This window comes from Papio anubis, chromosome 4, assembly GCF_008728515.1.
Source record: "Papio anubis isolate 15944 chromosome 4, Panubis1.0, whole genome shotgun sequence".
In the NCBI taxonomy this organism is placed as follows: domain Eukaryota; kingdom Metazoa; phylum Chordata; class Mammalia; order Primates; family Cercopithecidae; genus Papio; species Papio anubis.
This window is the reverse complement of record NC_044979.1, coordinates 23,411,953-23,426,156: the sequence shown is the minus strand read 5'-3', so window position 1 is coordinate 23,426,156 and position 14,204 is coordinate 23,411,953. Positions and strand designations below refer to the sequence as shown.

The window sequence follows — 14,204 nt, the reverse complement described above, 5'->3', positions numbered from 1 at the left end:
ATCAAGAGTGTGATTGAATTGTTTGCAATGCAATGGATAAATGCTTGAGGGGATGAATGCCCCATTCTCCATGATGTGCTTATTTCACATTGCATGTCTGAATCAAAACATCTCATGGTCCCCATAAATACATATACCTATGGATGTACCCACAAAAATTAAAAATTTAAAACTTTTTTTAAAAACCTGGACTGGAATATACTTGACCCACGGGACATTCAATAAATTAATAAATCTATACCAGATTAGAGTACTAAAATAAACAACCTAGTTGGGACCTGGTTGGGGGCATGTTCCTCCATCCCAACACTCCCCAACTCTTCTCCCTACTCCTGAGTGATTTCTATAACAGGCTATTCCTAAGGAAAGAAGGCAGAGAAAGGGCAGAATCTGGTCAAGGATGAGCAGAGAGAATAGGGGTCTCATGCCCCAATGCCATCTTTTCTATCCACCTGAGCTGCAAAGCAGCCCTGGCCAGGCCTGCAGCAAGGAGGCTCTAGGCCAAGCTTGTCCACCCTGCAGCCTGCGGGCCACATGCAGCCCAGGATGGCTTTGAATGAGGCCCAACACAAATTTGTGTTGTAAGTACATTATGAGATTTTTTTTGCGATTTTTTTTTTTAGCTCAACAGCTATCACTAGTGTTAGCCCACTAACACTAAGAAGAAGTGTGAAGAATTGGCCCAAGACAATTCTTCTTCCAACATGGCCCGGGGAAGGCAAAGGATTGGACACCCCCGCTCTAGGCGCTGCCTATCCTTTGTCAAAGGCATCTCCACAGCCATGCAGCTCGGGGACAGAGGGCCACGCTCAGCAGACATGACCCAGACCTCCAGGGAGGAATCCCTGCCCACCATGATACCACCACCTCCCACCCCCAACCACCAGTTACCTTGTAGATGATGCCGCCTGTGGCAGAACATGTCAGCATGTAATTGCCCTCCGAGTCAAAAGCGAAGAGTCGGCCCCTGGGGACTTGAACCTGCTTGTAGCCGCTGTATCCAGATAGCACAAAGGGGCCCGTGGCGTCTGAGGGCAGGCTGTACTCGGATACCTTGAGGCCACTCTTGTGGATGTTCCACTGGATGAACTGCAGTCACAGGGCACAAGCAGGATGCTCTCAGCAGAGCCAGCCAATGCAGGCCTCAAGGAAGAGCAAGAACCCACCCCAGAGCAGAGGCTGGAGAGGGCGGCCCACCCCCCCCAGCCACAATGCTGACATCCTTGAAGAGCCTTTCAAGTGCCAGAGGCAGAAAAGCAGGTGACAGGTCTACAAGTCCTATCTCTGGCCAACATGATTTAAGCATTTTTTAGGGAAGAAAATCTAGAAAAAGAGGCAGCAACTTCACATCAAAGTCCAACCCTTCTCTTTCCCTCTGGCCTGACCCTAGGAGAGGAAAAGGGACAGCAAGTGGCTTTGCCTGGATTCCTGGTCTCTCAAGCAGGAGGAATGCTTCGAGTGACCTGTTGTTGTTATTATTATTATTATCATCATCATCAGAGTTAGACCCAACTAGATTTTTCTGTCCTAGGAACAAGGTACAGAGGACACATTCCACATATATTTCCAGTGTTTCAGGCATACAATCAACTGAACACTGGGCGATGCCATTATAAACTCAGCTCCTTACCACAGCAGACATCATCCCTTAGCCTACCCCATGGACAGGTTACTTGGCTGTGACCACCTCTTCACTGAGCATCCCACATAAGAAGGAAGTCGAGCTTTAATGTCAACATCCCTTCCCAAACTTTTCAAATGAAGAATTTATTTTGTAGTTACTCCTTTCAAGAGATAAAAAGACAGTGTCCAATCCAAAAGGTCCAGGCAGGCACACATGGAAATGGCGTCCTTCTCACACCTCTGCCCCTGCCAGCTCCCCTTCTGAGGTGGTCACTATTCCTAGTTCCTAACCCTCCACAGAGGGAATCTACCAGGGGCATTTACTTTTCCTTTTTTTCTGGCTTCCTTCTTACATCTCTGGGCTCTGCTGGGGTCTGTAGGCATCTAAGAAGCTGTCCCCAGCCACTCAGCAAACTCTACACATCCATGAGTGGTCCTGGGATCACTCATTACCAAGCCCATCAAAGCAAACTCAGCCCTAAATCCAGACCCCACAGATCCATCTATGGTAAGATAAGTCATTTTTGGTATTTCCTTTCATAAGGATAGCCAACTCCCGCTGAACTCACTGAAACCTCACAAAGATTGTAAGACGAATTACTAGTTTATCCCTATTCTACAGATAACAAAGCTGCAAAAAGAGGCCCCAGGTGGCAGAGCTAATAACAGGTATGACCACAACCTGCAGCCGGCCCACATGTCATCCCAGTGCTCTCTTATCTGAATCCTGTGGCTGCATACCTTCCCGTCCTCGCCGATGCTGTACACGGTGTTCTCATCATAGCTGAACTCCACAGAGTAGACCTCCCCGTAGTGGGCCCTCCAGCTCATCGCACACTCGTGCTGCTGCATGTCTGAGGCAATGAGACACCGTCACTCACATCCTGGCCAGGGCTCTGAAGAAGGCATCTGCCTGCAGCAGGAGGCCCCCTCACCCTCTACTCAGGCTGACAGCTGTTCTGAGGCCAAGGGCAGGCACCCAGGACCCAGTGAGCATCATAAAGCTGCCCCTGCCCAAGATGTCAGGCTGCTTCTGAGCCTCAGAGGCAGCTTCTTTCACCAGGTCAGAAGCGAGGCTCAGGACTCCCTGGGGGGAACTCATCTGGAGAGCCCTAAGTCTAGCAAGACACCCAAGAAACTACCCTCTGTAACTTCCCCATGGGCGCCCTGGGAATCCCTTAAAGATACAGTTGCCTTTCCCCAGCCCAGGCTCTGGGGATGTCTCCTGGGGACAGAACCCAACCTGAGGATTTGTGCACAGCATGCCAGGTGATTCTGATGTACGCCTCTGGTTAAGGAGCCCTGTTCTGACGCTTTTGAGAAGGAACTACCCACAGCAAGTGGGTAGGACGGCAGTACTCTTGTGTGCCCTCCTGTATTTCACATGGGTGACAAGGACTCAGATGGAACAACTCAAGACTCAAGGACCGCTGAGCTCCACCCCCTCCCATGTCTATTATCGTGGGTGTTTTGAAAACGCTGACCAAAGTTAAGCTCTAGTACATGCATCTGAAGTCAGGGTTTTGCAAAAGCCTCTGGCCCAGCTGGCAAAAAAAATCCAACATTGGTAAAAAAAAAAAAAAAAAAAAAAATGCCTGGGACATCTAAGGAGATATCAAGGATTGCTATGAGCACACTTGCATACCAAACAGCCGGATGACGCCATCAGCTGCCCCTGTGACCAGCAGGTTCCCGTTGTGATTGAAGGCTGTACAGTTGATAGCGATGGGTTCTGGATCCAGGGAGAACTGGAGCTATTGAAACAAAACAAAAATGCCAGTAGCAGATCTTCACTCAGCCCAGGCATGCTGCTTATTCCAATGCAGACAGGTGCCCCAGACTGGGTTTTCCACCAGCTCCTCCCTTATGTAATCTGGAAATTTACGTAATCAGAAAGATCTGAGCCTTTGCCAAAGTGCTGTGCCAGTGACCTTCTGTGCTCTTTTGAGAACAAGGTCTCTGTGCCTATTCTGGTTTCCATAGATAGATAATAATCCATGCTTGCTCCATTATAAAATAAATAATACATATCTTAGCAACCTACACTTCACCAGAATGCACTCCAAGCAAATTCTCATTGAAAAGTCTTATTGCTCTCAGAAAATAACACTTCGTCAACCACCTTTGATGACAGACAACACTAATAAACCTGCCCTATGGCTCCCCATACAAACACTTAGAAATATAGTAGCAAACAAAACCACCTCATAGAACATAAGATCTAATAATTACATAATGAATGAACATTATCATTTCAAACAATATGGAACCCTGGGAACCCTAAATAATCCTCCTGAAATTACAAATGCAAGATAGAATGTTATTTAAAATACACACAGAGTACTGAGCTGGCAAATAAAAGAATCCTCTAGGGCCAAAACTAAGAGAAAGCAAGAATGCAGAGAACTAGCGCACTCCAAAGCTGCCTTTCATTATGGGGCATTAATCAGATCCAGGTGACTCAAGTTCCCATTCTGCTTCCCATGAAGAGCTCAGGAGCCTGGAGACAACAATGTGTGACCTGCCCAAGGTCAGACGATAAGAAACCGCACATATGTAACAAACCTGCACGTTGTGCACGTGTACCCTAGAACTTAAAGTATAATCAAAAAAAAAGAAAAATAAAAAATAAAAAAAAGAAAGCGTCACACGGAGCTGGGACTCCAAAGAGCTATACCTTCAGTGCAGGAATGAACTAGAAATAAACCTACTTCACAGAAAGGGATAACAAGAAAACTTACCTCCCTGCAAATTCATAACCACAAACTAGCCCTGGCAAAAACTAATGCAAATCCAAAGAAATGTACCTCCAACCCAAACCTCAAAATACTCTCAGAGATACTAGCCCAAGAAACACCATGATCACAATTCATAAGAAACAGGAAAATAAGGCAAAAGGAGCCAGCACCCACAGAAACAGAGCAGAATTAGACCCAAAAACTTCAGACATTAGATTTATAACGCACAACATACAAGCACATTCAATTGTTCAACAAAATAAAATAAGGAATTGAAAATATGGGTAAAAATGAGAGACTATAAACACAACAAAGGTTTTAAAAAATGAAGCTGAGCCTCTAAAAATGAGAAATACAATAATTTAAATTACCATCCTAATAAATAGATGAAACAGAAGACTAGGTATAGTAGAGGAGAGATTAGCAAACTGATAGACTGAAGAAACTCTTATCAAGAATGCCGCAAAGTGAAACAAAAAAGAGGAAGAGGCAAGTTCTAACACATATGGAATGGGAGGTTCAGAAGGCAAGAGATGATCAGAGAACCGCAATACTGGAAAAAATGATGACTGAGAATTTTCCAGAATTGAACAAAGACATAAATCCTCTGATTCAGAAAACAAATCCCAAGCAGAACTTTAAAAAAATAAATTTTAAAACTTAAAAACCAGAAAATCCACACCCAGGGAGCCAGAGAAGAAGATTTTAAAAGCAGCCAGAGAGAAAAGACAACAGAGGAATGCCAATTACATGGAGAGGTAATGTCCCGGTCTCAGCAAAGGCAGCCAGAGGATGAAGCAAGTCACAAGGTTAGGGAAGCAGTGTTCAGCCTGGAATACAAGAAGCTATTCTAGAAAAACACATATACTGTGGTTCTATTTATATGGAGTCAGAAAACACACAAAACAAAAATTTGGTTGTTTAGGGATATGTAATAACATGGTAAAGTAATTTTTAAAATGTAAGGCAGGTAGAGCACAGTGGCTCACGCCTATAATCCTAGCACTTTGGGAGGCTGAGGTGGGTGGATCACCCGAGGTCAGGAGTTCGAGACTGGCCAACATGGTGAAACCCATTTCTACTAAAAATACAAAAAATTAGCTGGATGTGGTGTTGGGTGCCTGTAATCCCAGCTACTTGGGAGGTTGAGGCAGAAGAATTGCTTGAACTCAGGAGGTGGAGGTTGTGGTGAGCCGAGATTGTGCCACTGCACTCCAGCCTGGGTGACAGAGCAAGACTCCGTCTCAAAAAAAAAAAAAAAAAAGACATCAGTATGACAAAATTCAAGACAGGTTCTCTCTGGAAGGGAAAAAGACCAAGATTGGGAAGGGCTACACAAGAGTTAAAAGTATTGGTGATGCTCTCTATAAACTGTGATGGGTCTGCGGGTGCTCACTGTACTGCTTTTCTTCTCATTATACTATACACATATGATTTCAATATGCTTCTGTATGTATTCAATGTTTAATTAAAACCTTGAAAATCACAAGTAAACACATAATTACAAATTGTAATGAGAGCTTTGGAGGAAAATACAAGATGCTACGAACTAAGAGGAATTGAATTAAACCGGTAGAGAGGACAGTGGGCAGAGAGGGGCACAAGAGATAGGTCTGGAGTATGTCCCTGGAAATGCAGAGAAGTGGTCAGACTGGAAACACACTGGCAGCATTTGCTTATGGATGGACTGTGTGAGCAGAGGGAAAAGGACAGGTCTGGGAAGAACCCTAATTTTTGTTTTGTTTTTTTTGAGACAGGGTCTCACTCTGTCACCCAGGCTGGAATGCAGTGGCACCACATTAGCTCACTGCAGCCTCCACCTCCCAGGCTCAAGCAATCCTCCTGCCTCAGCCTGCCAAGTAGCTGGGACTACAAGTGAGCACCACCACACCCGGTTAATTTTTAAATTTTTTGTAGAGACAAGGGCTCACTACATTGCCCAGGCTGGACTTGAACTCCTGGCCTCAAGCAATCCACCTGCCTCAGCTTCCCAAAGTGCTGGGATTACAGGTATGAGCAACTGCACCCGGCCAAGATCCCAAATTTCTAGATGAGGCACACTTGCCAAAGTAAGGAAAATTATGAGGGGAGGGATGGATGTGGCAAGGGGTGGAGGTCAAGAATTCGGGTGCGACCCTGACAGGCCTGAGAGGTCTGAGAGACCCAAAGGGAACACAGAGCACTTCTACAGGCAGATGCAGAACAGAACAAACTGAACATCTGGAACAGGAACCAACTGAAAGTAGGAGCCTCGAGTTTCCAGCAGCGTTAGGAAACAATGTGTTCAACATAAAGGCCATATGACTTGTGAGCAGTGAAACAAATCATTTTAATAAGAAGTAGCACTGCCTTGGAAGGTGAGTTTAGCATCATTCAGTCTCTCTGGGGCTCAGGGTGGCAGCTACAGCATCTATTACTGTCTTGAAGGAAGGGGTCCTCGGCTCCAAGGTGGTGCCCAGGTCCCCTGGGAGCAAGTTCACAGGCTCTCTGGTCACCTCACTTCTTATGAATCTGCATGTGTCCTTGCTACTGCTGGCTGCTGCTGCTACAATTCTCATACAATTCTAAGTTAACAGGATGTCAGAGGGAGACACGAGTCCTCTCCTAAAAAATCAACCACAGGGGCCCTCTGGTAGGTTCTGTGCGGCTCCTAAGTTTGTGGCACAATTCTGAATGACACGTCACTAACAATCTGCCCAGTTGGAGTACACTACTTTTCAACACTTAAAACTTTATTAAAAATATGAGGAGACCAAAGCAAAAAGAGAGAAGAGGCTCTTTAGAAACCCAAGGGAATGCAGAGAGTGTGCCTGGCCCCAGAGAGAGCCACAGGGCAGGCCCGTACCTGCTGCTTCATGGTTTTTGTGTCCCACAGCAGCAGCCTGCCAGGAACCTGGTTCATGCCCTTGCTGCCGATGTCTGGTGCTGAGAAGTCCACCTGGGAAGTGAGGCTCAGAGCTGCAGCCGAACAGACGAAAGAGGCCCCGTTGGGGCTGCACGCAAGAGACAGGATTCTGCAACACACATGGGCCTGGGTCAGACCCTCCACCTGCCCACAGAGGGAGGGTGCACTTTGGTCCTGAGGCTGGATCCTGCACAGGAGATGGGGCACAAGGCTCGAGAAAGGCCTAGCCCCGCGGACCACACTTGGCAGCCTGCGGCCTTGATGGTGGGGGGTGGGTTCCAGCTCACCTGGGCATGTCGTCGTTGATATTGATTTCACAGAGATTCTTCTTGGCTTCCGTGTCATAGAGACGCACCGTCCCCACACCACTGCCCAGCAAGAGCTGGAACGACAAGGGGCGTGAGGTGGGAAGGATAGCATGGAGTGAGGCTGAGTCAGGGAGGATCTCCAGAGGGGGCGAGGCTGGGCAGGCTGCGGGGGTGAGGCCCCTCCTCTACGCATCCAGGCAGTTCGGGGGAAATCTGGCTAAAATGAGCCTCATTTCAAAATTAAACAAAGACATGAGAGTTGACCTTGAACTTTAAGCAAAACCACAAAAAGTATCTGTGGAATGGGAGAGACGTGTCACCATGGACACACCTGTTCCGGCTGGTGAATGAGGCCCTCTGATCCTCCCTTTCTTCAGTTTGAAACCCCAGCTGTTGGAACCCTTCCTTCCCACTCTTGGTCTGCCCAGCCCCCCTCCCAGCATACTGGCTTCGACTGCCACGGAGCCTGGGTGACTCCCATTTGCCTTTTCAGGGGACAGCTCTGGCTCTGGGTCTATAAAGACCTCCAGAAAAAAAATAAAAGGGGCTATCCCTGCATTCAGGAACTTGTGACTTATTTGGTGAAAAGCTTCAAAGATAATAATAGTGCCAGAAGAAAGTGCCAGAAGCAGCCCAGGTCTGAGGGTGTCTCCCAGGAATATTAGGTAGGGTGTGACCTTGGCATTCACTTGGCAAACTGGCGCTGGCACAGGGCAAGCCCTGAGGTCCTCATCTATGAGGGTAATCCCTTCAGCTGCCAAAAATTATAGAAAAACAGGGTTTGCATCTTGGGCTATGTGGTATGATCCCCACAAATGAAGTAAAAGAAAAAACAGCAAGTCAATCTTACCTCCTTAACTACAAGTCCTATCTCAAATCTAAAATCCAGAAGGAAGAACACTGTACTATTCCTGCGGACAATAACACCCATGGGAACCACAAAACAGAACACCAGCCCCTCACCAGCGGAAGCCACTTCCCATGGGGCCTGGCACGGGAGGGCGCTCACTGAAACTGCAGCTGGAAACACAGACAGATGAGGGGACAGCAGTCTGGCAGGTGGTCGCCAGGGCAGACCACCACAGACAGGAAGAAGCCGTGTGTTCCAGGCCCCCTGCAGCTCATTTCAATGTCAATTTGGTAACCTCACTGCCTTCCCACAACAGGAGCCTTCTGGCCAGTCCTGGATGTGTGTCCCTGAATCCCCAATAATGGAGAGAAGGGAGGGGAACTGGCTTGGCTGTCTTGACTCAGCTGGTGGAGAATCCTGGGGAATTCCTCCACTGAGCCAGCAAAGCAGGCCCCACAGGCCACCATTACTCACCAGTCTGTCCCGTTTGGTGGCCCATTCCAAAGACAGCAGTGGCGATTTGGAAATGGAGGACGCTTTGGTCTGCATGATGGGGTTGAAGGACCACACTTTGATGACCCCATCTACGTCTAAGCTGGCGACTCTCCTCCCAGAGCAATCCACTCTGAGATGAGAGAAAAGGGAGGCCTGTCAGCTGGCTTCTCCGTCCCCATCCTCTTCCGCTAATGCCAAGATGATCGCTTTCCTGACTTCCTTACTGTTTTTAAAAAACAATCCCTAGAGGTCTACATTCAAAGGACTGGTATAGACTGTTTCCGGAAATATTCATTCATTTGTTTGTCTAAGAAATACTTATTAAGTGCCAACCATGTGTGGACCTTTTGGTCAATTCTGGGCAAAGAGCGGTGAGTAAGAGTTGCAGGGCCCTGCCCTGGGGCCACTTGCAGTCTCTGGAGATTTAGAGCCTCCAGACTCACACTCCAGAACAGCCCAAGGGTCCCAAGAGCTGTCAGGGCTGTCAAAACGAGAAACCCATCTACCAGCTGAAAATTATGCCCCACTAGGGTTTGTTCTTGAAAGGTTTTTACTGTGCTTAAGTAAAAACTTACAAACGGTAAATTACAAATCAGGTATTTACCTAAAAGTACCAACATAAAGCAAATTAAAATTGAGTGAGTTTGGGGGGCTAAAGTAGGGTAAATTGTTCCTAAAACTGAGAAAAACACAATTGGAAAGGGCAGAGAGGCCGGGTGTGGTGGCTTACGCCTGTAATACCAGCATTTTGGGAGGCTGAGATGGGCAGATCACTTGAAGTCGGGAAGTTCAAGACCAGGCTTGACCATGGTGAAACCATGGTTTCAGACCAGGTTTCAGACCATGGTAAAACCCTGTCCCTACTACAAATATAAAAATTAGATGGGTGTGGTGGCAGGCATCTGTAGTCCTAGCTACTTGGGAGGCTGAGGCACAAGAATCGCTTGACCCTGGGAGGGCAAGGTTGCAGTGAGCCAAGATCGTGCCATTGCACTCCAGACTAGGCGACAAAGCAAGACTCTGTCTCAAAAAAAAAAAAAAACAAAAAAAAAACCAAAGGGCAGATGGGCTGACCAGTCCACTGGCAGCTCCAAGCAACTCCCATGACTCTTTAGCCATGACTGTGGCCCTCGTCCAAGCCCCCATTCTCTGCCATCTCCTGCTGGCCACACCTCCACGTGTGCTGCCTGAAAATCTGAGCTTCCCAGGGTTTCCTTGGCCCCAGGCCCAACCCACCTGCAGTGCATGATGGATGAGTGGTGTTCCCCGTACTCCTCCTGTCCCAGCACAATAAAGGGCTGCTCAGGGCGGACTCCTCCACCCTCAGGGCCTGCCGAGGACGCCCGAGTCAGTGGCTCCACTGGCTCCGTGTGGAGCTCTGGACAGGGCTCGGCCTCTGGGCCACTGGCTTCTGGTTTCTTCTCTGCACACTGTCACAAGCAGGGCGGGGACAAGTCAGCCAGGAAAGGGTCCCCCACACCAGGGCATACACCACAGGGGGACTAGGCCTAGGCTGCAGCATTTTGCGGGGCTCTCGGTAATTAGAGAGGAGAGGAGAGCTCTGACCTGCGAGGGTAGTGCTTAACTCACCCCAGGAGGGTGCAGGGCCTGCCCCCCTGACAGCCCCTTCCTGGAGACTTCGCTCCACACAGTCCCCGCTGAAGGAAAGGGGGCTGTGGCCTCTCTGTGACACAGCTGATGGGACCCAGGACACACATCTGCCTGGACAACAGGCCAGGGGGGAGGATGTGTGGTGCAGGCCACACACCACACTGAGCATTTTACAGATTTCTCTCATTTAGTCCTCCTCGAACAGAGATGCTATTATTTTCCCCATTTTACAGCTGTGGAAACTAAAAGACTGAAAGAGAAGCCAAATCTCTTGCCCAAAGTCATACGGCTGACAAGGGGGAGAAACTGGATGTGAAGCTGGGTGGGTGACAGGTAAGCCCGGCCCCTTTCCAGTACACCCCTAGGCCCACCAGCCCTCCTGGGAGGTGGGCACTGAGAAACTAAGAAACAGACACAACTGGCCAGTAAGAAAGACAGAGACCCAAGAGCCACTGGCGGTTCAAGGCTGCCCAGTCTCTGCATCCCTGGGGCAGCAGGTGTTGGCTACCATCTGGTGCTCACCCAGACACAATCCAGGCTGGGGGCATCGGCCAGGGCACTCTCTACCAGCCCTGGGGTCCGGATGCTCCTGCAAGTGCTTCCTCAGAGAGGCTGGAGGAGGAGTTCAACAATAAAAAATAGTAACAGAGGATCTTCAGACTTTATGGGGCTGTGGCTGGCCCCCAAGCACATCTTGAATCTTGAAATGCCAGAACTTATAATCTGAGCCTTAAGGGTCCGCTGTCACCACAGTAGTGGGCTGTTAATGAGGAAATGCCTTTAAAACAGGCACATAGCCTCGGTTATGAGATAAATGGTCAAGAAGGTGACTTGAGCAAGAGAACCAGTAAACACCTTAGACTTTGCCATCAATCAGGAGTATCTGGCAGAAGCAGAAGCAGCTGTAATGCCACAAAGAGCAGGTCATGGCCCACACTGGCCAATGAGGGGAGTCCCCAGAGCCCAGGGCTCAGCACAGAAGGGCCTGGGCCACAGCCTCCCACTGTGTGGGCACATGACCCTCAGTGCAGCAATGCAGGCAGCTGGGCCTCAGGTAGCACAAGAGAAAGGAATCCTGTGACCAAGCAAGTCTGAGTAACTGGGTGAACCGAGAGAACCAGGTCTCCAGGAGCCCAGGACAGGCTGCTAAGCACAATTAACCTAAGGGAAGGATGAGTATGCAAAGGTTCCCAAGCCAGCTTAATCACAGAAGTCATCTTCTGGGAGCACTTCCAGAGGCCTGCGTTTTCTGGCCCCTACTTAGGGAAATGCGCATGGGAGAAATGGACCATAGAAGAGCCAGGCAAATGATGAACCCAAACAACGAAAATACAAGCCATTAAAACCAATTAGGCAAAAGCACACTCCGCACAGCAGCAGACTCAGAGGAGAGAAGAGGAGGCCCTCCACAGTGCTCCTCAGTAGCTGCGTGAGTGTCCCCAGGGGTGTTCAGGACAACCCCATACCTGGGAAGTGGTTGTGGAGAAAAGCTCCTTCCTCTCCTTGCCGTGGTCCTGCAGGCGCCGCTGCCGGTGCTGTGACCAGCCGGACTCCCCAGTGGCCAGCCCGCTGAGGAGGCTCTTCCCATCCTTGGCTCCTGACATCGGGTCCTTTCCCTTCGTGCCCTAGAGGAAAAGAAGCTGGCTGTGAAGTCTCTTCCCATCTGCCTAGGCCATGATAAGCATGCCAGGAAAGCAGCAAGAACCAGGGAGTGGCTCCTCTACCCTACAGCTCCCAGGTAAGGTCAGCCCTGGGCAGGCGGGGGGCGGGGAGGAAGTGGGCAGGAGGGGACACGGGGGGGAGGCAGTGGGCAGGGCAGGGGGGTGGTGGGGGGGGGCACGGTGGGTTGGGGGCAGGTGGTTAAAATGGTGTTGGCTTAACTAGGTAGGTAAGGTCATAGTCAGCCCCTGCTATGACCTCCTCCTTTCTGTCCTCTACCTGTTAAGAGGACAGGTCACCTGCAATCCTCATCCTGCAGTATCTCTCATCTGGAGGGAGATGTCATCTTGATCTAATCGGAACAATTTAGTCTAGTTGACGGGGAAGCGCCAGCACTTACTAAGTGATGACTAAGGAAAGCCGGGGCCTATGCTTGGTGTTATACACATTTACAAGCAACAATATATTTGGGCAATCAAAAATTATTTATGCAACAAGCAATCGCCTCTGGAGGGAAATGGAACACAGTACCCTCTCTTGTTTTGGGCCAAGTGTGGACTAAACAGCTAATATTAACAAATACTGAGATGTTTTAAAATGATTACTAGAAAACCAGAAATTCTTAACCAAAATTGTTGAAAACCCAAGGAACATTAAGAAAGATAAATTGGACAGGAAATAAACTGGTATTTTCTGGCTCCTTTTCATAACAAGAGTGATAGGGTCAACTAAGTTATAACAAGAGGGAATGAATTTGATCATCCCCACCCCACGCACATAGACAGAAGAAGTCTCTATTCTTAATCTAGGAACTCTTAAAAGGAGCTGCCACCCCGCACCTTTCCAGACTGTTGTGCAGGGCTCTCTTTTTCCGGGTGTATACCCACAAATTGTGATGTTCAAACACCCTCACCCTCAGTTTTTACACTTTTAGCCAAGAGATATGAATGCAAACAGCCACTCAGGTTTGAGACCAGTCTTCTTGAGAAACCATTTCTACACAAGCCCTAAGTGAAGAGAAGAAACTCAATCAAAGTCTACCTACTGCTTTCCAGTTCTTCTACTTGTTATTTTTTATGTCAACAGTAAACAATTTAAAATGATTGACATGGAGTCCTTGGAATCCTGCAGCCATGGGAACAGTTAAGAAAGAAAATTTTAAAGGACTATTAGCTTACCTGGAACCAAACCATGGCTAACCTGCAGGGTATTTGCTATTTTTGGCCTGTTTATAAACTCCAAGTACTTCCGTGAATCAAGAAAAGGTGGTAAACCTGTCTCAATCCGCCACAAACACATTTAATTCCAAGTATTAGAACTGTGTCAATAACAATTGTGTATGGGTCCTGGGAGGACAAAAGCCACGGAGAGGTAATGTCCACTCCTCAGAGAGTTTCAGAGAGATGGAGTGGGGAGGTGGCCTGTTGGAGTTGGCTGTCAAGGCCAAGATCTGGGGAGGTGGTAGGCAGTTGTGTCGTGTCCTGTTTCAAGACAAGGCTCTGAAACCCCCATAAGAACAAATCACTGAAAATGCAAACACCGAACAGTCACATCACAGTCCAGGAGGTGCCACTGCCACATTCTGCGCTGCTACATGTATGCCACGCTGTACATGGGTCACAGGGGGACTCTGCCTTGGAAACAAAGGTGGGAACTGTTACAGAGGGAGACAGGCACTTTATAGGCCCCTTCCTGCCTTATTCAGCCCCTCCACTGGATAAATGGTGTTTTTTCCTTTTTCAGCAACAGTAAAGAGTGCTCAATTCAATTGGTGAATATTGATGGAAGGAGGTGGTTTCAAATTCCTCTCGCTGATTTGAAAGCCACTTGTAACACTTCCCCAGCAAGAGCAAACAATAAAACACTGAGAAGTACAAAAGTAATACTTCCTTCACAAGTCAAGATAGCAAGGAAGGCATCTGGTACAGAGAAGAAGAACTGCCTTTACAATGATAGGGCAGTTTATGCCAAGAGAGTGATGGACCTACGCATGACCTATCAGATTTTGCTTAAAG

At 48.3% G+C, this 14,204-nt stretch overlaps 1 protein-coding gene across 8 annotated transcripts in view; it reads right to left on the bottom strand.

Annotated features, from left to right (window-relative positions):
- The window catches only part of WDR91 (WD repeat domain 91), a 133,105-nt gene that overhangs the window by 4,449 nt on the left and 114,452 nt on the right, over positions 1-14,204 (bottom strand). For all 8 annotated transcript variants that reach the window (XM_031665897.1, XM_009203908.4, XM_021936301.2 and 5 more), the window contains 8 exons: positions 11,997-12,155; positions 10,156-10,349; positions 8,899-9,049; positions 7,554-7,648; positions 7,207-7,375; positions 3,269-3,377; positions 2,365-2,477; positions 892-1,089 (listed from right to left, as the gene is read on the bottom strand). In XM_031665897.1, coding sequence (XP_031521757.1) covers positions 892-1,089; positions 2,365-2,477; positions 3,269-3,377; positions 7,207-7,375; positions 7,554-7,648; positions 8,899-9,049; positions 10,156-10,349; positions 11,997-12,155 — 1,188 coding nt within the window. The remainder of the gene's footprint in view (positions 1-891; positions 1,090-2,364; positions 2,478-3,268; positions 3,378-7,206; positions 7,376-7,553; positions 7,649-8,898; positions 9,050-10,155; positions 10,350-11,996; positions 12,156-14,204) is intronic.